Source organism: Gobius niger (genome assembly GCF_951799975.1).
Source record: "Gobius niger genome assembly, chromosome: 6".
NCBI classification, from domain to species: domain Eukaryota; kingdom Metazoa; phylum Chordata; class Actinopteri; order Gobiiformes; family Gobiidae; genus Gobius; species Gobius niger.
The window spans coordinates 9,532,986-9,553,066 of NC_136857.1; the positions used below are offsets into that span (position 1 = coordinate 9,532,986).

Here is a 20,081-nt window from a genome sequence, read left to right on the forward strand (position 1 = left end):
TTTAATAAAAACCAAACAGACATTTTTCTGGTTTCTGGACTTTTATTTGAGCTTGCATTTTGTTAAAATGTTTGAATACATAAAAAGTTATTTAAAAATGTCAAACTGACCAGATATCAAATCCCATTTTTTTTCTTTAAAAACCATTTGGTGTAAAAACTTAGGACAGATTTAGAAAAACATTTGCCGTTTCCCCAAAACATTTATAACTGCCACATAAAAATAATGGAGAAAAAAAGCAGGTCTGCATAGATTCTGCAGGCAATCAGTGTAATCTGGTCGAATGCATGGTGCAAGCTTGTGACGTTGTCAAGTCAATTCTTTTATTGCTCAGATCTTGTTGATGTTTCCTCTTGTTGACAAAAAAACTGTGGGGAGACAAAAGTCATTGAACTGTTCACCAAAAGGCATTTAATTGATCGACTATGACGTACCCGGACGATGGTAAAAGATGGTAGGTGCCGGTGGCAGATTGTTCCTACTCTTCCCCACCCTGGGCCTCGGGAGCGGACGTCTTCTCTGCAGATGGGTCACCTCCTGTCTTGGCCTCTTTGTTTTCTGGGCCGGGTTTGCCTCCGGTCTGTGGGCGTCTGCGGCGATAGTTGACATTGCGGCGGTAGCGCCTTTGTTGGCGTTGCGGGTCTTGACCACCTTCACCCTGGTTCTCTTTATCCTCCTCACCGTCTCGCACTGGTCTGGGACGAGGTGGACCCCTGAGAAGCATAACAACGCAGAGTGACCATCATGGCAGCCATGCAAAGCAGACATATGGTACCACACACATGCTATAAGCACCATTTGATTAAAGGGGAAAACAGCTACACTAATTATATATAGTAGCATGCAAAACAACCACTCTCAAATGGTTTTCTAAATGATTTATGAACATGCGAGCGACTTATTGGTTCACCCCCACACCGACATGCAAACCTTGGTCTGTACCTTGGTCGGAAGCCTCTGTAGTAGTTGTTCCTCACTGGCTTGTTGCCCTGGTCTGCACCACCCTGGTTCTCGTCACCTTCACCGCCCTGAAACCAAACAGAATGATTTCTCATGTGGGTGCTCAACTCCACGCGGTGAATTGTGTACATGGCCATATCGTCTACGTACAAAATAAGGTGGGTAGCGCCGTCTGCCAGGGTATGTGGGCCTTCGCTGCCGTTGCTGAACATCTCCTTCCTGGGCGTCTCCACCCTCTCTCTTGTCACGACCTCCGTTGCCAGGCTCTCCTTCCCCGTCACTCTGGTAGTTCTCAGGGTAGTCCCCTCCGCGTGGTGGGCCTCTCCTTCTGGGATAGCGTCTGTAGCGGTTCCTGTCTGCCGCATACTTGCTTCCCTGGACAGCGACACCTCCAGGGCCGGTGACATTTGCTGCCTCTGCTCCCTGTGGATGAAGGAAAAAGTTTTAAATGCTGAGTCTACACACATTAACACTAAAATAAAGACAACCTTCTCCAGACTTGCCTTCTCGCCCTCGACTACATCAAATTCCACAGTTTCTCCATCCCCTACACTGCGGAGGTATTTCCTTGGGTTGTTCTTTTTAATGGCTGTCTGAAATTGACAAAGTACATTAGTATATGCTTTAAAATTATAAAACCACTGTTACCGTACAATGCTCACCTGGTGTACAAATACATCCTCCTTTGTGTCATTTCTATAAACAAAAGAAAAAAAGCATACGTCATTGTTTTGTAGCTACGGTTCTGTTCAAACTATGGACAGACTGATCTAAGGCAGAGAGGGATCAGAATAATTAAGTACTATAAGCAACAACAACATGGACAAATCATGTGGCCAGCTTTGTAAGCAAATCAGTGTCATAATAGGATTGGTGTTCCTAGCACACAGATGACATCAGGGTCTTTAGGAGGCTATAGCAGTCTACTATCAACTCACCTATTGATGAAACCATAGCCATTCCTGACGTTGAACCATTTGACTGTACCCAAGACTTTTGTTGCTGCAAAACAAAACAAAAACAATTATGGTCAATAATATGTTCAGGACACAAATGTTGGGTGTAATACAAATCTTGGACCAACAGATGCTGAAAATGTAACCAGGCCAGTTTGTGTCAAGTTAAAATTAACTCCCAACTGTTGCTCTTTTAATAGACTTATGCTTGTTAGGCCAGTGCCAGCTGCACTGAAAGGGCTTAGATCAGGTATTTTATTAGTCAAACATAATTTATTAGATGTGTATGAAGCATCCTGTCATTGTCCTCAGTACCCTGAAGTTACTGAAATATGATTAACTGCACACTGATACGACATGACACCAAGTGTCCAGTGAAAACATGCCGGTTTACTACAGACACACTGCCCCATTTCAGCTGCTGGCTCGCGGTCACACGTGGTCGCACCCGGATGCGCTAAAGCTGTAAAACCAGCTGATAGGTAGCATGGCTAGGCGGCTAGCTGTGAGAGCCATGTGGTTGGATTTACGCCAAGAGTTAACATTCGCAACTGACGTGGTTCGTATTGTAATATCTGACAAATGAACTGGATATGTGGTGCGTGTTTTCATGACTCAGCTTTATTAAAAGTTATCCTAAACGACAGTGTTGGAGCCACACGGCGGACATTTTGGTTGGCCTTCCCTGCCTATGAAGCCATGTAAATAGCCCATATTAGCCGGCTAAGCTACATAGCTACTTTAGGCAACAAACTGGCATGGCTGAGACATCTAGGCCATCACGAAAGGCTAGTTCTTGATTTCTATCAAAATCACTTGGTATAAGAGATATTTTCATATCCCATCCAGTATATCCGCAGTGTGATTTTGAGTAGCAACCTAGTAGCGTACTTGTAATATGTACACAATACTCCTCAAATAATCAAGTCAGGCTCTTAAGAGTGAACAAAGACTAGATCCGATGCTAATGCTAGCTGGCAGTGCTTGCCTCAGTAGAGACCTTAACTGTAACAACCGAGTAAAAAAAAACACAAATTATAATTATAAATGTAAATGCACATGCCTCATTTCATCGCAGTCAACTGAACGATTAGTTGGGCCAATGTGCCAACTTTAAATTTCTGGACGACTGAGACTAGTATAACCATTATAAGGCCAACACATTTCAAACGACTGTGGTCATTACTGTAATAACCTACTTCACAAAATGAATATCTCACTTCTGATTTCTGTAGAAAAGAGAAGCCCAGGACACTACAAACACTGGAACTGTAATCCTTTGACCAACTGTCCGAAATGATATTCAAACTATATTTTTCAGAACATTGGTATTAATTACTCATCCATTTCGCCTAAAATGTTTTAATGTCACGAAAGTACCTGGACAAATGGCATGTCTTAGTGAATGGTTACTTGTTATAAAAGAGGAAGAATACACAAAAGACAAATGCATATATTTTCTCTGGATCAACGGTTGAACTCAGATGAAATGTAATTTGGGAGATTAACGTTAACGGTTATTCGTTAATCAATGGGAGTTAACTCTGGTCTGCGGGAATAATGACCGCATATCGACTACACGTCCCAAACCCACACTACGTTAGCTTCGTGGGCTAACTAGCACATCTCCAGCAGCCTTACCGATGACCTTCTTATCCCCCGCGGAAGCTGCGGCTGCCGGGCTGGATGGGCGCTCCGCATCGGCAGCAGGCGGCGGTGGTGCCTGCTGTGTCTCGGCCTCACTGCTGCTCATAGTTACTACTTAGTTGGAAATGGCTTCTCTGCCGGCGGCGGCTCTCTGCTGTGTTTCCCGGTGCTAGATGGTAACCTGGGCCGGCGGTGGTGGGGGCTACTGCCTTCGGGCTCTCTGCTTTCCTCTTTCCGCTCCCGTTGCCGATCGAACTGGGCAGAATACGCTGCTGTGTCGGAGAGTGATCCCAGCGGAGAGCCCGCCCACCGCACCCTCTGATTGGTTGGATTCCGCAACGGAAACTTAAATGCTTTGTTATTGGTTGATACGTTTGTCATTCTCTCTTTGGCACTAGTTCATGGAAGATGATTGGCCGATGTTCACTATACCTGCTCTTTGTATCCGCCCAGGAGTGATGTCAAAGCCAGACGAGCCAGACTGATAACTAGGTCTGTTTAACACAGTTTGCTTGTTTCTGTGCTCCTTTGACCCTTTAAACAACATTAGCTGGTTTTGACTATGAACTTGTCCAACAGTTTAAAAATGCCCATAATTAGATTTATTAGATTTATTTGTATTAGATTTAAACTTCATATTTTGCAATGCATATATGAGACTACATGTGAAATACCATTGACCTATATACAAGTAAACTTTCCATGTTTTTCTTGATGCAAAGGCTAGTAGCAAGCTTGTGGTTTACAGAGTTAATTAATTTCTTTAAGTACTATTTTATCTTGCAGTTAAAAACTTGCAGGTTAAGATTTTTCTGACAATTCAATTTTAATCTAAATTGAGTGTGTTTATAAAATCACATTTCAAAAACTTTGTCACATTGTATATCATTTGGAATAAAGGGTAACCTGCTTTATTGAAATTGTCACCAAGTTGTGAAGTGGTAAATGAAGCCACTAATGTGTGAAGTGAGAAACTCCAGCCGTAGTAGCAGAGAGAACAGACAGCCCCAGACTGAGACAAACCCCCCACAGCCCCCACCTATTGTCATGGTAATGCCCACAGGCTGATGTGTGAACACTCGCTGTAAATGGCCAAACCTGTTCTCCCAAACAAAGATGGGCTTTAGCATTGACCCAAGAAAGCCTCCCCGCGAAGTGACCCCCTCCTTATTTCATGAGAGAGAAAAAAACAAGTGAAAACCCTCTTCCTGCTTCCATAAGAACAGTCTCCATTTGAAAGGAGCTTTTTGTGGCCGGGGAACGAGAACGAGGAGAGCGTGGTGGTGGGGGAGGGGGTCTGGATGGCCGGGATAAGAAGAGGCAGCCATAAGTTCAGCAGAGGATTGCCTGGCACCGAATGTGTGCGGTTAGGACTCCCGTGCCATTGAGAGGAGAGTTTGCTCACATTGCACCGCACTGAAGGGGCAGACGTAAAAATTATCCACCATGACATCCACTGTACATCTGCGGCAATCCTAAATGATATATCCAATCTCTTCAGCCTCATTTCTAAGCTGTAATCATCTGCCAAGGCCTTGCCATTGCTCTGGGAACACCATGTTCTTTTATTGTGAGACTGTAAAGGAAGTGTATAGAGCTTAAGTAATGGCAGCAGCAGACTGAAAAGCGATATTACGCAAAGAACACGCTGTTCTATTAAAATAAAAATAGTTTTTCAGAATTCTTATAGATATTCAATAAGATTCAGGTGCTTTACAGTGATAACTTTATAATACTGTATGTAATTTACTTGGTAAATTGCTCTAGGAGTTTACCAGGAGTTTGCCTCCTATAGCAATGTAAAAAGAAAACACATTTGAATGATTTAAAAAGAAAATGCAAAAGTATTTATTTATAAGCAATATATAGACAACTGAAAAAAATTATACGTTTTCACAATCTTGCAGTGTGACATTGGTATTTAAAAGGACCCTATACCCGACTTATATGAATATGAATATATTTATAGAGGTCCAATAAGATGTTTTGTCGATAATTTTGTAATAAAAAAAATGTGTGGACAAATAGTCTGGTTGTTGGTTTGCATTAACGTGACAGTATCACTTCCTGAAAACGTGTTTGCAAACTCATCCCTGTGAAGAATTGCGGTGTTAGAAATGCTTAGGGAATAAGTTTGGACCACAGCTACCAATTTTTCAAAATTGACACGCACCTTTTAGTGTCTAAACAAAAACAAATCAGGTATAGGGCTTATTTGAAACTAATGTCAAATTCAGTTCTAAGTATAATGTGTGAGATTGAAGATGGAATCGGTGTTGACCGGTGACTTGACTCACATCTCTCCACACTGAGAGATGACTATGGGTAGCTTGGGCTTGTTGTTTGGACCGGTAGGTGCGTTCTGTAAAGGAACAGATTAACGTTAATGAGTATTAAACACTGTTGTTGATGCACCTCATAAACTGCCCTGGTTCAGTAACCAAACTCCCATTCATTTAACCCATAGACTTTTCCTCAAAAAGAAATCAATATTGAGAGTTTAAAGGCAGAATGGGAGATGATCAGCGGTGCAGCTAATGTACTATTATTACTGACTTCAGGAACCAGAGCAGGTTTTGAGGTGGACGGACACTTTTAATCTCCATAACACACCATAAGTCTTACCTCAATTTTTCTCATTATTAGAAGACCATCAACCAATTTCCCTGCAAGAGGCAAAAACAAGAGCTACATTTATAACACGCTAACATGATTTAAAAATGTATAAAGTCAATATAAAACATAAATCTTACCAAATACAACATGTTTACTGTCTAACCAGTCACATTTGGCGCAAGTGATGAAGAACTGGCAGCCATTTGTTCCTGGACCACTGTTGGCCTGCAAGACAAAACACGGCAAATAGGCCTCATCAGTTATAACAGGATTACACGTAAAATCTGTGTACCTCCTCCTCCTCCTCCTCAATCAATCAACCACTTCCTATTGTGTACATGAATGGTCTATTGATTTTAAATGTACGTCAACGTCGTCAGCTAATGTCATCAACACCGCCCAGGCCAAAAAAAGAAGTTGCCACCAACAAAAAAAGGTCACACATTCACAATATTTTGCTAGACTTGCCCTTTAGCTTCGATTATGGCGCACATTTGCTCTGGCATCGTTTCGATAAGCTTCAGCACGGTTACAAGATATATTTCCCGTCCAGTGCACTCATTTTTCATAAAGATCTTGTATTGATGATGGGAGTCTGCCACTGCTCGGCAAATCCTAATGATTCTCAATATGGTTCAGGCCAATCCATGTGTGAAAATGATGTCTCATGCTCTCTGAACCACTCTGTCACAATTTGAGCCCAATTGGCATTGTCATCTTGGAATATGCCGTGCCATCAGGGAAGAAAAAAAAACATTGATGGAGCACACTGGTCATTCACTGTCCTCTTTGAGCACACAACATTCTGTAATTATGCAATAGGAGGCCCTTACCTTTCTGCTTTGTTAAATCCATTTATTTAGGCCAGGTAGTGTAGCAGTTAAATAACTTAAAAACAGTTTCCATTTTTTATAACCAAATTTAAAGTCAACTAGTATTTGAATAAACTTGAACATTAAGTGTTTCAGAGTCCAGAGATTCTTGCTAAATCCATCACAGTGAAAACTATAATTTTGCAGCTACTCACCATGGCCAGCAGACCCGGCGCAGAGTGCTTCAGCTTGAAGTTTTCATCTGCAAAAGGCCCTCTGTAGATACTGCAGATGCCCGTCCCATCTCCCTTTATAACAAAATGACAGCTGTTATTCAAGCCATCACCACTAGAGGGCAAGAGTAAAGCGTTCATTTGAGGCCAGAGCATAGACTGTAAAATTAAGAATGGACTATATGTGAACTAGTTCTTCCTGAAACCGTAAGGAAATAGTGGCTTGCTCCGGAAGTTTTCGGTTCCTATGGCCTTTTTGCCCCTCTCTAAGTCATTATTGAACACAGGCTCGTCATCCGTACCTCGTGTTTTCTTAACATGCACAACATCTTCCTAATTTTATCCTTTTCGCTTTATTTTTTCTCATATTCTAAATAAGGGAGCTGGCTCCAAAACAGCGAGCATGAACAAGCTTTAGTTAGCCCTAACTGAACGCTATGGGGGAAGCCACTCAGTCCATTGTTAATTTTACAGTATATGGAGGGAAGGGCCTTATTCACCTTATTCCGCCCCGCCCACTTTTGCCTCTTTTTGCTTTGTCTCTGCGCTTCTGTTGTACAGACACTTCCGGTCAAGCACAAAGCTCGTTCATTTAAACGGAAAACGAGGGAAAATATTCTCCGATCAAAGTTCTCCAGTCCCATGTTAACAGATAGGAGAAAAGGGCGGGTACAATTCATGGCAGCACCCACGCAAACTTCCGGATAAGGTGAATAAGCTATTAATTAACCATCTCCTATGCCCTTTGAACAGCACTGTACTAAATATTTCTACGTTTTTTCCATATGTATACTATACCTGTACGCATCTTTTAATGTTGCTAAAGTAAACTAAACAGAGTGACAAAAGCAGATTTACAAGCTACTGCACTTTTTTTCCCCCTGTGCTTTTTCCTCAATGTAGTATGTTTATTTAGAGCATCAGTTATTATAAATACAAATACATCCGATTTTTGTACATATCCACAAATGGATTGGTGGAGCCACTGTGATTAATGGGAGTGGCTGTTGTTTATGTAAAAAATTTAGCTACAGTACAAAGGTACGAAGGTCCGTCGCACAGTTTGCAAATAGGGAAATCAGCATAACTGTTTCTATAACTATGTCTCAGAGTTTCATAATAAAATATATAGGCGTATCAATTTACAGTTACAGGTAAATGTGGAAAATGGTTTAAGTTCGTTTCAAAACCAAAAAGTTGGATGGACTTAAAACTACATACAAGGTCACTTACATTTACAAAGTCGCCACCTTGGATCATAAAATCTTTGATGACTCTGAAAAAGCAAGCACGGGATTTAATGGCTCTCATGGTGGAGAAATGTACCAGTTAAAACACAAGTGAAAAGGAAATTTATCAAAAGTAGCAAAACATAAAATTAGACTGAAAAAAAATTATAAAAAGGAATAAATAAAAGCTACAATGCAGAAGAGAAACTGATTAGGCTATATATAAATATTTACAATTACTGGTGAAAAAAGTACCTCTTTACCTGTGAAATGTACATCCTTTAAAACCGATAGGAACGCCGTCTTTCCTGCGCCAGAGAACAACAACAGAGTGATGCAAGATTACATTACTTAACTATTCCTATATCAACACTTTTTGCAGGGGTTTCTTTTATTCTGATTATATACTATACTGTAGATTTTAATGGAAGGCACTTCGGTTAACTTGTGTGTTGGAAAGGGCTACATAAATAAAAGTTGAGTCTTTTTCTGCTCAATTTATGAAGATTAGACAGAAGTTTTTTAACAGTATGACCCAGTCCCCAACAGCACAGGAGTCACATCCAAACTGAATTCAATAATGTGGATTGCCATTTTTATGCATCTTCCTTGTAACTTCATAAGAAAGCTGTGGTGCAGATTCTGTTCTCATAATAAAAAGTAACTCATCTGTATGAAATGAAAATACCACTCTTACCTGAACTCTCCGGTGCAGAACTGTCTGTGAAAGCACATGACAAGACAATTATTATCATCATCACAGAACTTTGTTATTAACATATTATTATATTTTTCACATTTTAAATGAAACATCGGCAGGGAAAAAGAACTCAAGCCATATCAAAGGCATAAGAAAAATCAATAGAAAGAAAACACCTTTTCAAAAAGAGGGCAAGAACCAAAGCCAACAACACAATACGCTCAATATGCAACAGCATGTCACTGAATGATACAGTGATGCAAACAAAATGAGCCGCATGCATCATTACCATCATTATTTGTATCACTACTTGACACAGCCTCCGCGCTGTACAATGTCCACCAAATTGTTAAAACTACTGTATCTTTTTTTTAATTTTATTTTATTTTTATTACAACTTTAACGTAAAAACGTCGTGCCCAAGGGCATTGACGGCTGGTTCATGAATATTCAAACATAACATCAAAGATGAGCCTCTTATCAGTGTCCCATAATTTGTTTTTAAAACAGTCCAAAGTAGGACAGTCCCACAGTTCTGGAATTTTGTTTAGTAGCTTTGTTGCGAATAGAAATGGAGATCGGTCCAGTGCTCGACTCGTGGGGAACTCGATGCCCAGATGGACAAGTGTTTTATTCCGTGTTTCAACAGGAGTTCTTTTAACAGTTGGACATAGGGACTGGAGAGCCTTTGGAAGTGATCCTCGTAACAGCTTGTAGCCATAGCACATAACTGCAAAGTTTCTCCTGTGTTTTAAAGGAGTCAGTTTGAGTTCTTCATAGTCCCCATCTGTAACTGGTTGCGTGTAGGAGTAGTGTAGTATAATCCTAATGGCTCGGCGTTGGAGTTTTTCCAAGCGGTTAGTTTGTGTGACATTCAAAGCGGCCCAGACAGGTGATGCATATTCAAAATGAGGTAGAATATAACATTTATACAGTCTTGTTAATAGATTCTTGTCATTAACAGAGAGGGAGAGTCTACGAAGGAGGAACATTTGAGATGCCGCCTTTCGGCAGGCGTAGTCCACTTGTTTGTCAAATTTGAGATTGCTTGTAATCCAAAATCCTAGATGGAGATGTTCATTAACCATTTCGACTGGACAGCCCATGAACTTGATGTCGATGTTTGCATTTTGCATTTTGGAGAGAAACATTGCTTTGGTTTTGCTTGGATTAAATTGCATACCCCACGTTTCAGCCCACTTAGCAATGTCCAGGAGATCTTCATTTACTTTCTCCACCATTAGAGGGAGCTGTTGGGATGCAACAAACAGTGTAGTGTCGTCAGCATAGAGAAGACAATCGTTTACAGTCCCAGGCTTGCTTGATGATTGGATTTCACCAGGAATCAGATGTGAGAGATCATTCATGAACAGCACAAACAGAGTGGGAGCCAGGGTGCTTCCTTGAGGCACGCCTGAGTGGACAGAACGCATTTCTGACAGAATATTGTTGATTTTGACAGCCTGCTGTCTGTCCGTGAGGTAATTTACAATCCAACGAAAGAGATTTCCACGGATTCCATATGATGGAAGTTTTTGAATTATTGCAGGATGCGGTACAGAATCGAATGCAGCTGCTAAGTCCAAAAAAACAGCACAGCATGAGAATCTTTTCTCCATTAGTGATAGACATTTGTGGTAGAGATAGCTCAACTGGTCAGTGGTGGAATGACGTGGTAGAAATCCAAATTGCGAAGCTGATATTAAGTTGTTTGTACACAAAAACTCCAACAGTTTTTTGTTGATGACCGACTCTAGTATCTTCCCCACATTTGATGTTATTGAAATTGGTCGATAATTTTGCGGATCTGACCTGTTGCCCTTGTTTTTGTAAATCGGTGTCACGTGTGCCGTTAATCTCTCAGTTCAAAAGAAGCTATTTTTCCCCTAAACCAGTAAATTCCTTGACCATTGCAGCTACATCATCAAATCCAGCGTATTCATGTTTTTAAAAACCTTTCACTAACTGCAATTCAACTCATGTAGTTTACAGGTTTGACTGTTCCTGCGGCAGATTTTACTCTGGAGGACTACAGGCGCCTGAAACAGAAGACCTGAAATATCTAATGGCGCAGCATTCAGATTACCAGGCCACACCAACATTAGCCAGTTGAAACCGAATATAGAAGTAATTCCTCCAAACATCAAGGAGTGACAAAATAAAAATGCTCTCACGATAAGAGACTGAAACTCTCAAGGCAACCCATTTCCCTAGCCTAAACAAGGAATATATGCTTAAGTAACCGTTACTGGTGGGAAGCTTCAAAGGCCTCCCTGAAGAGGACAGACTTTGTTCCCTCTGTGATTAATGTGGTGGAGGATGAGTTTCAGTTTGTTTTATATTGTCCACTTTATTTTGATTCCACTAAACCTGATGTGTTTTGGTTGCCTGGTGATCAAATTTTAAGTTGGCTCTTTAAGAATCATATTTTTGGTGTGTTTTCATTGTAAAGCGGGTTGTTATATCCTGTATGAAAATTCTGACAGTTATGCAAAGGCCCATGGAGCCTTACAAAGGAAAAAAACTTTAGTTTGAACACAGGAACAGCCAGGTCGAGCAGTGTGTAGATGACCATGTCACAGGTGTGCTGATAAGGCTGTGCTCCTCACCTAAAATTTTCTGCAGTCTTCGGGACCACATCTGCAAACAGCTCAATCTTCATCCGCCCGACATCCTGGAAAAATATCACAAGCTGATGTAACTTACAGAACATTATCTAAACCATGACAACACAAATAGATCAATGTCTCTTTCTAATAATATGTATTCTTAATATGTTATGTGTTAAACCACCACAGATAGGATAGGATAGGATAGGATAGGATAGGATAGATAGGATAGATAGGATAGATAGGATAGATAGGATAGATAGGATAGATAGGATAGATAGGATAGATAGGATAGATAGGATAGATAGGATAGATAGGATAGATAGGATAGATAGGATAGATAGGATAGATAAGATAGATAAGATAGATAAGATAGATAAGATAGATAAGATAGATAAGATAGATAAGATAGATAAGATAGATAAGATAGATAGATAGATAGATAGATAGATAGATAGATAGATAGATAGATAGATAGATAGATAGATAGATAGATAGATAGAATAAAGTGTTCATCAGGCCTACAGGGAGTAAGCTCATGTTGAATTACCACTGACCTGTCCTATTTAGTGTGGTACGTGGAAAAGTCAGGGTGCATTGCGGGCCAACCAAACCTTTACCTTCCCTCCCTTTGTCTGCAGTGTGTGCGTGCTATGCTCTCTGGGCACAATATCAGTGTTCTCCTTCTTCCACATCTCAGTTGCCACCATTCACAGTTGGCACCATTTACATTATCACTCGATATGGGCGCCTTTGTCTGGCTGCAGATAGCCAGCGGTCAAAGTATACATTGTTTGAAAACTTGTAAAAGGGTTGAAACCATAATACAGCACATTGTGCAAAGAGCTGTATAATTATTATATCTATAAAGGCTTATGTAAAACGGCCTAAATATGCATAAACCCCCCTACAAAGTACAGTCGTACATTTGCAAACTCTAACAATGGTCACTTGTGTGAATGGTTTGTTCGTCTGTCATCACAGCTCAGAGACAGTCACATGTGAAGGATATTCAGCATCTCTTCAAGTCTCCTCCGTTTGAAACAGGTAGGACTCTCAATCTTTGAAACATTTCTTGATTATACTCATATGTTAGGAGGCTCAACTTCACAATCTCTATACCAATGGAATTGCTGGAGTTGCAAAGAATAACAGTCAACAGCAAATGTATTATTATTTTTGAAAAATAACTGAATTCAGTTAATTCAAGCAGTAGCATGAATTAATATGACAAAAAAAACACTTTGTGTGTTTAGTATAACCCCAAATTCTTCACATTTAGAGACTTTCGCTAGTATTAACCTATGTCAATGACTAAATGATTTTACATTGGACCCACAACAAGATGGTTGCAGTGTTACATGCAAAAACAATACAACAAGGAAACAAACTTTTGCTTTGATACAAAAGGCTGTGCTGTTGAATATTTCGTTTGTTGCAGTTGACTACTTGAATCTGGTCAAACCAGTTTCAAGTGCAAAGCCACAGTCATTTGAGGTTAAAATGCTGTCCATTTATTTCAATATTTCCTCATTAAGCTCAACATTACATTATTGTTTATGTTTTCATTTAAGATTTACACACATTCTGGGCATATCTGACCACAGACAAAAGACCAGCAAGTTTCAGCATAACGAAGCTATGCTGTAGATGTAAACATCACCGAACACAAATGCAGCTGCAGTGCCACCATGTGTTCTATTCTGGATAACTTTGGTGGACAACAATAGCATGGCTCTAAAACAATTGTTATCAAATCTTTCAGAGTAGCACCTTACAGAATATTCCACCTTAAAACATACAATATAAAATAGTTCACTTTCCAAGCAGCACCAGCCTAGATCAAGATAAAATCATAGTAGACCTAATTTTGTTTAAAAATTATGTTTCAACTGTATGTTTCAAATTATGTCTAAACAAGAAAAACATCCAGTGTGAGGCTGCAGATGTCAGCCCGCTACTACAAGGCAGGAAGACCAAAACTGTTTAAGATAAGCTGAACAGACAAGTCACAGCTACATCAAGTGACACCTCTGAGGAAGGCTGCGGTACTAGCTGAAACACTCAGGTATGAAGGAACACACCTGGGTACAAGAACAAATCATCATCAGTAATAAACCCAATGAACGGGCAGAACCACCTTCAGCACATATTTGTATTTTAAGAACTTGTCCTTCCAGTGCATCAAGTCGCCACCGTTTTTTTCCCCCCTACAGCTTTTAAACACTCGTCATTGGACAGCAACAAGCAAAAGTTACTTTGAGTACATGGGTGTGGCTCATATAGGGGCCAGAGGTTGGCAGTCGGTGCACCAGGAAAGAGACTCACATATCTGTTAAGGAGAAGCATGCGCCTGCTCTGAGTAAAGATACATTTGCAGGGGATCTCGAGAGACCAAGCAAAACACAGGTACTGGCATTTCAAACTTATTACAACATTTAACCAAAAGGTAGGCTGGGTGCCATTAACAAGTGTTACGTGTCCCAAAAACGTTAACTTACTGATAATAAATAACAACATATATGTAAAGAAAAATGTTTCTTTACATATTAAGTTCTGATAAGAGGTGAATCATGAAACAGCACCAAAGGTTAGTGTCAGTAGTCCCAGTGGCTAATAATAAAAAAAAACACAAGCCTATTACTTTTTTCTCTTTTACATAGTATCATCATTCATTCTGCAAAGCAGACTTCAATGACTTAATTGTATATTTTTTCCTTTTGAAGAATTTGTACTTATTAGAGTAGTTATAATACTATTATTATACTCTAATGAAGTATCTTTACTCTCACTTGAGTAAACACATAGTTAGTTGTGCCACTAAGTAAATTTCGAAGCAACCGTACAAAAGCTTCAAGTCGACCTAAAATATTTGTAGTTTGTGTTTCGCTTCCCTTTTTCTATATTTTATTTTTATTTTATTTTTATATTAATATATTATTAATATTAATATTTTCACATTATTAGATTTGTTTCACATATATTAATTAGACTTTTACGCTCGAACAGAGTACTCACAGTACTCAAGTAACATTCTCCAAGTACATTTTTACCTTTACATTTATTTGTGTCACTACTTTTTAATTTCAAAGTAATATTACTCTTAGTTGAGTAAATATTTTGGCAGGTCTAACTCTACACACCTCTGACTGCATAACAGAGTGTGCCAGTGCCCACCAAACTGGTATAGTTATATAGTTGAAGCGCTTGTCATGAACTAGTGCTTCACAATACTTTGTGCTGCTATACTAAATATCGATACTTCATCAAGCATCACAATACTTTCGATACTTGTGTTTGGACAAAAGTGGATCGTCCCAGGCCTTATATATACACAAACATACATATTGTTACGCAAGTTGACTTTTGAAACAATCTTCTTTGAAAGACATTAGAACAACACTGAATGAAATCAAAGTGTGTTGCATGTACATTCAGGTTTGACAGTCCCACTGTCCCATACTTTTGATTTGTGACTGTATTATGACAGGTCACATTGCTTGTTTTTCTTTTTTACAGGAAACTGAAATCTTAAAACGCATGCAAGCCTGCAAATCAAACATGCTGGCCATCATTGAGCAGACAGACGTGGAGCACGACTGTTACATGAACAATACTGCACAATTCGTCATGTTGATACTTCTCAAAGGGTGCCTCGACGTTGGAGCAGTGTACCTGTGCTACCTCAAGCCACTGCAGTCTTTTCTCAATATGTGCAGTGTTTCAATTGTCTTGGTCGACCTAATATTGCTCGTTTTCATGAGTGCAACACTTTGGCTGGATGTCCACACGTCCCACATGGCCCTATGCTTTATCATGGCACACTTCTCTGCAGCCTATTCCGCTCTCCCTGTGCCCATGTTTTTCTTAGGTATTTTGGATTACTACCTCCAGTGGGCTGGTAGGAAATGCTTTAAGTTGGTCAGAAATACTGTCTTGATTTTGCTGATGTGGGCAATCGCTGGAATTTACGCCCATGCAACGGTAAACTCCAAACTGCAAGAACTAGAAAGGAGTGCGAGATATCTCGTTTGTGAAATCCAGGAATCACAAGTTGTTGCATATTCAGTATTTGCGCTGACCACTCTCGTGTTTTTTGCATTGCTGCCCTATTTGCCATGGATTCCACAATGGGTGAACGAGGCCGACCGTATTTGCAAAGCAAGAGAAGAGAGGACTGAGGCAAAAACAAGTGACCTACTGGCAGAAGATATTACATGCACAAAAGAAGATTTCGCAATGCCACGTCCGTCAATGCACATCAGCCTAATCCTTGGTTTTGGAGTATTTTGGATTCCATACCTCGCTGTAACCATGCTTTGTATAGTGCTTGAGTTTGGAATCCCAGCTTATATCAGCGTGAACCTCCTTTGGGTGCAGTGCCTCAATAGTCTACTGGCAGGGACAGTGTTCTGGCTGGAAAGCGACACTGTTGGGCCCTACTGTACCTTACCTGATAATGTTTGCTTATGGCAAGCCTACTGGCACTTGAGCAGAGGCACTGAGGTAAACCTGCTGCTGCCAGTAACAGTGTTTAACCCTTCAAAGGGAAAGAGAAGTACGCCATTTTACATTTGAAGAAAAGCATTACTTATGGCAAATCAAATGATAAACTTGGAAGCTTATACAAAAATTTATTATTTTTGATTTGCCATACACACTGTTTTCCAGGAATCACAGGGGATGTTCTCAATGTGTTTCAATCTTTCTGAAACCTCACCTGACCTGACCTTATGTTGAAAATAAACACACATAAAGATGATGGAGCTTCCAGGTGATTGATTGTTACATGGAACTAACCCAACACTGGGGCTGGGTCATGATTGCTGTTCACTACCGTTCAAAGAGACTGCTAGAGGTGAAAAAAAATAAAAAGCGAAATGCCATTAAACCTATCGTGACTTGAAGTTAAACACCAAAGGGTTGTTTCTGAAGGATGTTTTTTTATATATACTTTTCTTATCCGTAAACGAAATTATACGTTCTTACAAGAATAGTAATTATTGTACTATGACATGTTGACATTCAATAAATTGTGATTTATATCTCTTTCTCTTGCATATTGTCTGGAGTGTCTGTAATTTACACATTTCAAGCATGAACACACAAACAAACCTACAAGATACGTTGGTAACATGCCTGTACTTTGAATAGGTCATAGAACAACGCCCTCTGCTGGTTGACTGTCATCATCGTGTGCATAGAAATACACATTTTGGATGGCGCAGTTTAACCGAGATATAGATTGTTCTTAACCTGTATATTCCTACTGAATAGAAAAGTGTACGTGAAGTTCATTCGCCATTGGATAAATGACAGAAGTGCTGTTTGATGTGTGTCGTGGAGTTTAGCCATAGATAATAGCATTAGCCGGTGTTAGCTCCGTTTTGTGTTTTACTCACCTGGCCGCCGATTGTGATGTCGAAGAAGACAACTGGGTTGCTGGGGTTTGAAGGTTGAACAGACATTTCAAAAACAGGTTTGGTAGCTAACACAGACGAAAATTTAAGCGAGCAACGACCAGATTTCGCACGCTGATATTTTGAACGGAAGGCTACGGTGGCTCTGAGTTTCTACGGGAAACAGAGTGGGACAAACTAGTATGGTCCGAGGCACACTTTTGGTTAATATCATCGAAGTAAGAAATATATAATACACACAATGTGGTTAGTCCAGGTTTTGGTTATTTATCAGCACACTCCTAGTAGCTGTCCTTAATATTTTAAAGGTTTTATTCAAAGTGTTAATTCTTACACTGGGTGATAAGTTCTAGTTCTGGGTGAGTGAGTGAGTGAGTGAGTGAGTGAGTGAGTGAGTGAGTGAGTGAGTGACACTGCTACAACAAATAAAATATTTAATGTAAAAGTGAAAGGAACTTTGCATAGGGGAAAGATTATAAACATTTTAAACAATTTATTTTATGATTGAACAAACATACATGTTTTACAGTTGAACAAAATGAAGAAATGTTTGAAACATGGCAAAAGATTTTTATGTCAATCCATAAAGCACCAAAAATCAAACTGTCTCAATGGAGCTTAACAATCCTCCTCCCAGTGCCAAAAGTACATTTTTTAATTCATTTTGGGGGAAAAACGATTATATACCTTAAGAACACAATTTAAATAACCAGATTTATCTGAAACTTTACAAAACAAAACGTTTTTTGCTGTATTTTTCTTCTTAAATATCTGTGCTATGGACAGTGGTTATACATAGCTGATTAGCCTCTGTCAGGTCTTTAAAGACTTGATAGTTTATTTTTTCAAAAAGCTTATGGAGATTTTTTCAACCGGTATGGGGAGGACTGTTGAGCTCCATTGTGTGACAAAGAAACTAAAACTATCAAAAGCAAAAAATGATAAGATTAGAATATTCTATGTGAAGTAATATGGTTTCTTGACATTCACACCATATTCAGAAAGAGCCGGTTGTAAGTCCTCCATTGTGAGAGTATACTTCTTATCCTGAAACAGATAAACATACAAGTGTTATAAACATTCCCCTCTGTTTATTATACAACTACCATAGTAATTACTTGGTCTTTGAAATTTTGGAAATCATACTAACCTTTGTTTTGCTTCTTGAACTTCCTGAAGCCGTGCCTTTCATTTTACAATACTGCAGGGCATCATTAGCAATGTCTGAGATGAACTTTTGAGAGGCAAGAGAGATGAGACGGATTCTGGGGTAAAATAATAAAATCAGATTATCAGACTCTAAAATATACACAATATACAGTAACATAATGAAATCTATATCCCTGTGTATAGTACTTGGTGTATAGTACTTATTTTTTGCCATATATTTTCAAACAAAGAAGCTACTGACTGACTTGAGACTTGACTTGAACTTGTAAAACAAGAATCAAGTCATCTTTTTACTCACATTCTTGGATCCGAAGCTTCAAATCCAGCCCTGTTGAGGTAGTAGCCAGTTACTGCATCCGGAATCTGAAAGACACAGATAAAATTAAAAATAAAATCAAGTCTTTACTCTTTAAGAGAACACCTCAGTAAAGAGTCAAGATGCACATTTTCTCTTGTCATATACAGTATATGGTCAAAACCAAAGTTGTCTTTAATCATATGAATAAGCCGATCAGATTTAAATTGTTTTAGTTTCAAAATTACAAAAATATGGGTTTACATACTGTGGGTGTGTAATCCTCTAGTTGCATGAGAAAATCTGACAGAGGAGTTGTGGATATGGCTGGTTTCACATCTCCATTCGTGATGCCCCCAGGAACATAAACACCATTGGAGACAGATGTGTCCGCTGATGGAGTGGTCATGGCTGCTGAGGCTGAAGCTGCAACACAAGACACAAGCGGGGGATTAATGGAGGCGCTTCTTATGTCATAAAAAAATAATAATAATTGATTAAATAGAAAGCTTTTTTATTTTACTTTTTAAATGCATTTCTTTCTTTCTTTAAAGGAAAAATGAGGGTAACTGTTGACAACAGTTTCCACACATAAATCAGCACTGAATTTGGATATTGCTTAGTTTTATGCTACGCTGTTGTTTGAGACGTTGTAATGAATGCATATAACAAATGTGCATTGACAATCCTGCCTGTCAGCTATAAACAAATAACAGTGTTCGAAAAGACAGTAACAAATAAACAATATGAAAGACACAATATTAATATCGTGATGACAACATTACCATTACTTGTGATGCTGTTGTCATTGGCATTATCATTTGCGATGCAATTACTTGAGGTCGAAGAGGTTGTAGATGACACCCCTGTTGTGGCAGACTGGTTTTCCATGATTATATAAATGTTGTTTCTTTGCAGCCAAGCAGTCCTAAAGGGGGCAACAAAGTTAGCCTATGAGCTAACCTTAGCTAACGAGCAAATATAAACCAAGAAAGTAAAAATACTATTCCGTGGTGTTTAGCTTCCACAACAACAGTCTACGGAGAGTTAAACAGCATATAAGATCACTAGTTTGAAGTAAAAAATAAAACAAATGGATTCTTCAAGAGATGCAAATGTTAGCAACTCACGAAACAAACGAACAAGCTACTCACGCCTGGAGGAGCTACATGCGTCACGTGACTGCGCGTACAAAAGCAACTATAGAAACAACAAAGACGAGACGCACTGCGGTACAAAGCGATGCCAAAAAAAACAGAGGCTGGATACGTAATCATAAAGACAACTAGACAAATGTCATTTACTTATGTATTTATTTGTTGTATACATTTTTGAAAAAATCATGCAATGCTCCTTCTTTACCATAGGGAGGCAGTGTTCCTATTCAGTATCTCTGCAGGCCTCAAGGAAGTGACTACAGGCTTTGCAACATTT

At 39.4% G+C, this 20,081-nt stretch overlaps 4 protein-coding genes across 6 annotated transcripts; 1 reads left to right on the top strand and 3 right to left on the bottom strand.

Annotated features, from left to right (window-relative positions):
* Nucleotides 1-58: 58 nt before the first annotated feature.
* ybx1 (Y box binding protein 1) lies at nt 59-3,813 on the bottom strand. The gene is made up of 8 exons (XM_079557949.1): nt 3,558-3,813; nt 1,899-1,962; nt 1,623-1,656; nt 1,460-1,553; nt 1,111-1,379; nt 943-1,028; nt 435-713; nt 59-368 (listed from the first exon to the last, which is right to left on the bottom strand). The coding sequence occupies exons 1-7, from the start codon at nt 3,667-3,669 to the stop codon at nt 479-481; spliced, it is 894 nt and encodes a 297-aa protein (XP_079414075.1). The 5' UTR covers nt 3,670-3,813; the 3' UTR covers nt 59-368; nt 435-478.
* A 1,866-nt stretch (nt 3,814-5,679) lies between these two features.
* On the bottom strand, nt 5,680-17,348 carry ppih (peptidylprolyl isomerase H (cyclophilin H)). The gene is made up of 9 exons (XM_079558624.1): nt 17,165-17,348; nt 11,763-11,827; nt 9,151-9,174; nt 8,717-8,761; nt 8,458-8,500; nt 7,207-7,299; nt 6,317-6,404; nt 6,189-6,229; nt 5,680-5,925 (listed from the first exon to the last, which is right to left on the bottom strand). The coding sequence occupies exons 1-9, from the start codon at nt 17,228-17,230 to the stop codon at nt 5,857-5,859; spliced, it is 534 nt and encodes a 177-aa protein (XP_079414750.1). The 5' UTR covers nt 17,231-17,348; the 3' UTR covers nt 5,680-5,856.
* LOC306964078 (putative G-protein coupled receptor 160) lies at nt 12,709-16,366 on the top strand. Its single transcript, XM_079557929.1, has 2 exons — nt 12,709-12,809; nt 15,282-16,366. The coding sequence occupies exon 2, from the start codon at nt 15,303-15,305 to the stop codon at nt 16,338-16,340; it is 1,038 nt and encodes a 345-aa protein (XP_079414055.1). The 5' UTR covers nt 12,709-12,809; nt 15,282-15,302; the 3' UTR covers nt 16,341-16,366.
* A 520-nt stretch (nt 17,349-17,868) lies between the features above and the next one.
* Nucleotides 17,869-19,818, bottom strand: taf10 (TAF10 RNA polymerase II, TATA box binding protein (TBP)-associated factor). Of its 3 annotated transcripts, XM_079557520.1 has the most exons (6): nt 19,802-19,818; nt 19,433-19,575; nt 18,916-19,067; nt 18,651-18,715; nt 18,333-18,447; nt 17,869-18,229 (listed from the first exon to the last, which is right to left on the bottom strand). In XM_079557520.1, exons 2-6 carry the CDS (start codon nt 19,536-19,538, stop codon nt 18,140-18,142), a joined length of 528 nt encoding a protein of 175 aa, XP_079413646.1. In that variant the 5' UTR covers nt 19,539-19,575; nt 19,802-19,818; the 3' UTR covers nt 17,869-18,139. The 3 variants fall into 3 exon arrangements, with proteins under 3 accessions (XP_079413646.1, XP_079413647.1, XP_079413645.1); XM_079557521.1 differs by lacking the exon at nt 19,802-19,818 and having other exon boundaries at nt 19,484-19,791; XM_079557519.1 differs by lacking the exon at nt 19,802-19,818 and having other exon boundaries at nt 19,433-19,791.
* Nucleotides 19,819-20,081: the final 263 nt, after the last annotated feature.

What these genes read in the sequence shown, in the direction of transcription:
- ybx1 (XM_079557949.1), bottom strand. Translation starts at nt 3,669, where the DNA reads ATGAGCAGCAGTGAGGCCGAGACACAGCAGGCACCACCGCCGCCTGCT. An exon ending in GGCGCTACCCACCTTATTTT is followed by an intron (nt 1,029 to 1,110) that starts GTACGTAGACGA and finishes GTTTGGTTTCAG; the next exon opens with GGCGGTGAAGGTGACGAGAA. An exon ending in TACAGAGGCTTCCGACCAAG is followed by an intron (nt 714 to 942) that starts GTACAGACCAAG and finishes TATGCTTCTCAG; the next exon opens with GGGTCCACCTCGTCCCAGAC.
- LOC306964078 (XM_079557929.1), top strand. Translation starts at nt 15,303, where the DNA reads ATGCAAGCCTGCAAATCAAACATGCTGGCCATCATTGAGCAGACAGAC.
- ppih (XM_079558624.1), bottom strand. Translation starts at nt 17,230, where the DNA reads ATGTCTGTTCAACCTTCAAACCCCAGCAACCCAGTTGTCTTCTTCGAC. An exon ending in TTCTGCACCGGAGAGTTCAG is followed by an intron (nt 8,762 to 9,150) that starts GTAAGAGTGGTA and finishes TCTCTGGCGCAG; the next exon opens with GAAAGACGGCGTTCCTATCG. An exon ending in CGCCGGGTCTGCTGGCCATG is followed by an intron (nt 6,405 to 7,206) that starts GTGAGTAGCTGC and finishes TTTGTCTTGCAG; the next exon opens with GCCAACAGTGGTCCAGGAAC.
- taf10 (XM_079557520.1), bottom strand. Translation starts at nt 19,538, where the DNA reads ATGGAAAACCAGTCTGCCACAACAGGGGTGTCATCTACAACCTCTTCG. An exon ending in TAGAGGATTACACACCCACA is followed by an intron (nt 18,716 to 18,915) that starts GTATGTAAACCC and finishes TGTGTCTTTCAG; the next exon opens with ATTCCGGATGCAGTAACTGG. An exon ending in GAAGCTTCGGATCCAAGAAT is followed by an intron (nt 18,448 to 18,650) that starts GTGAGTAAAAAG and finishes ATTTTACCCCAG; the next exon opens with AATCCGTCTCATCTCTCTTG.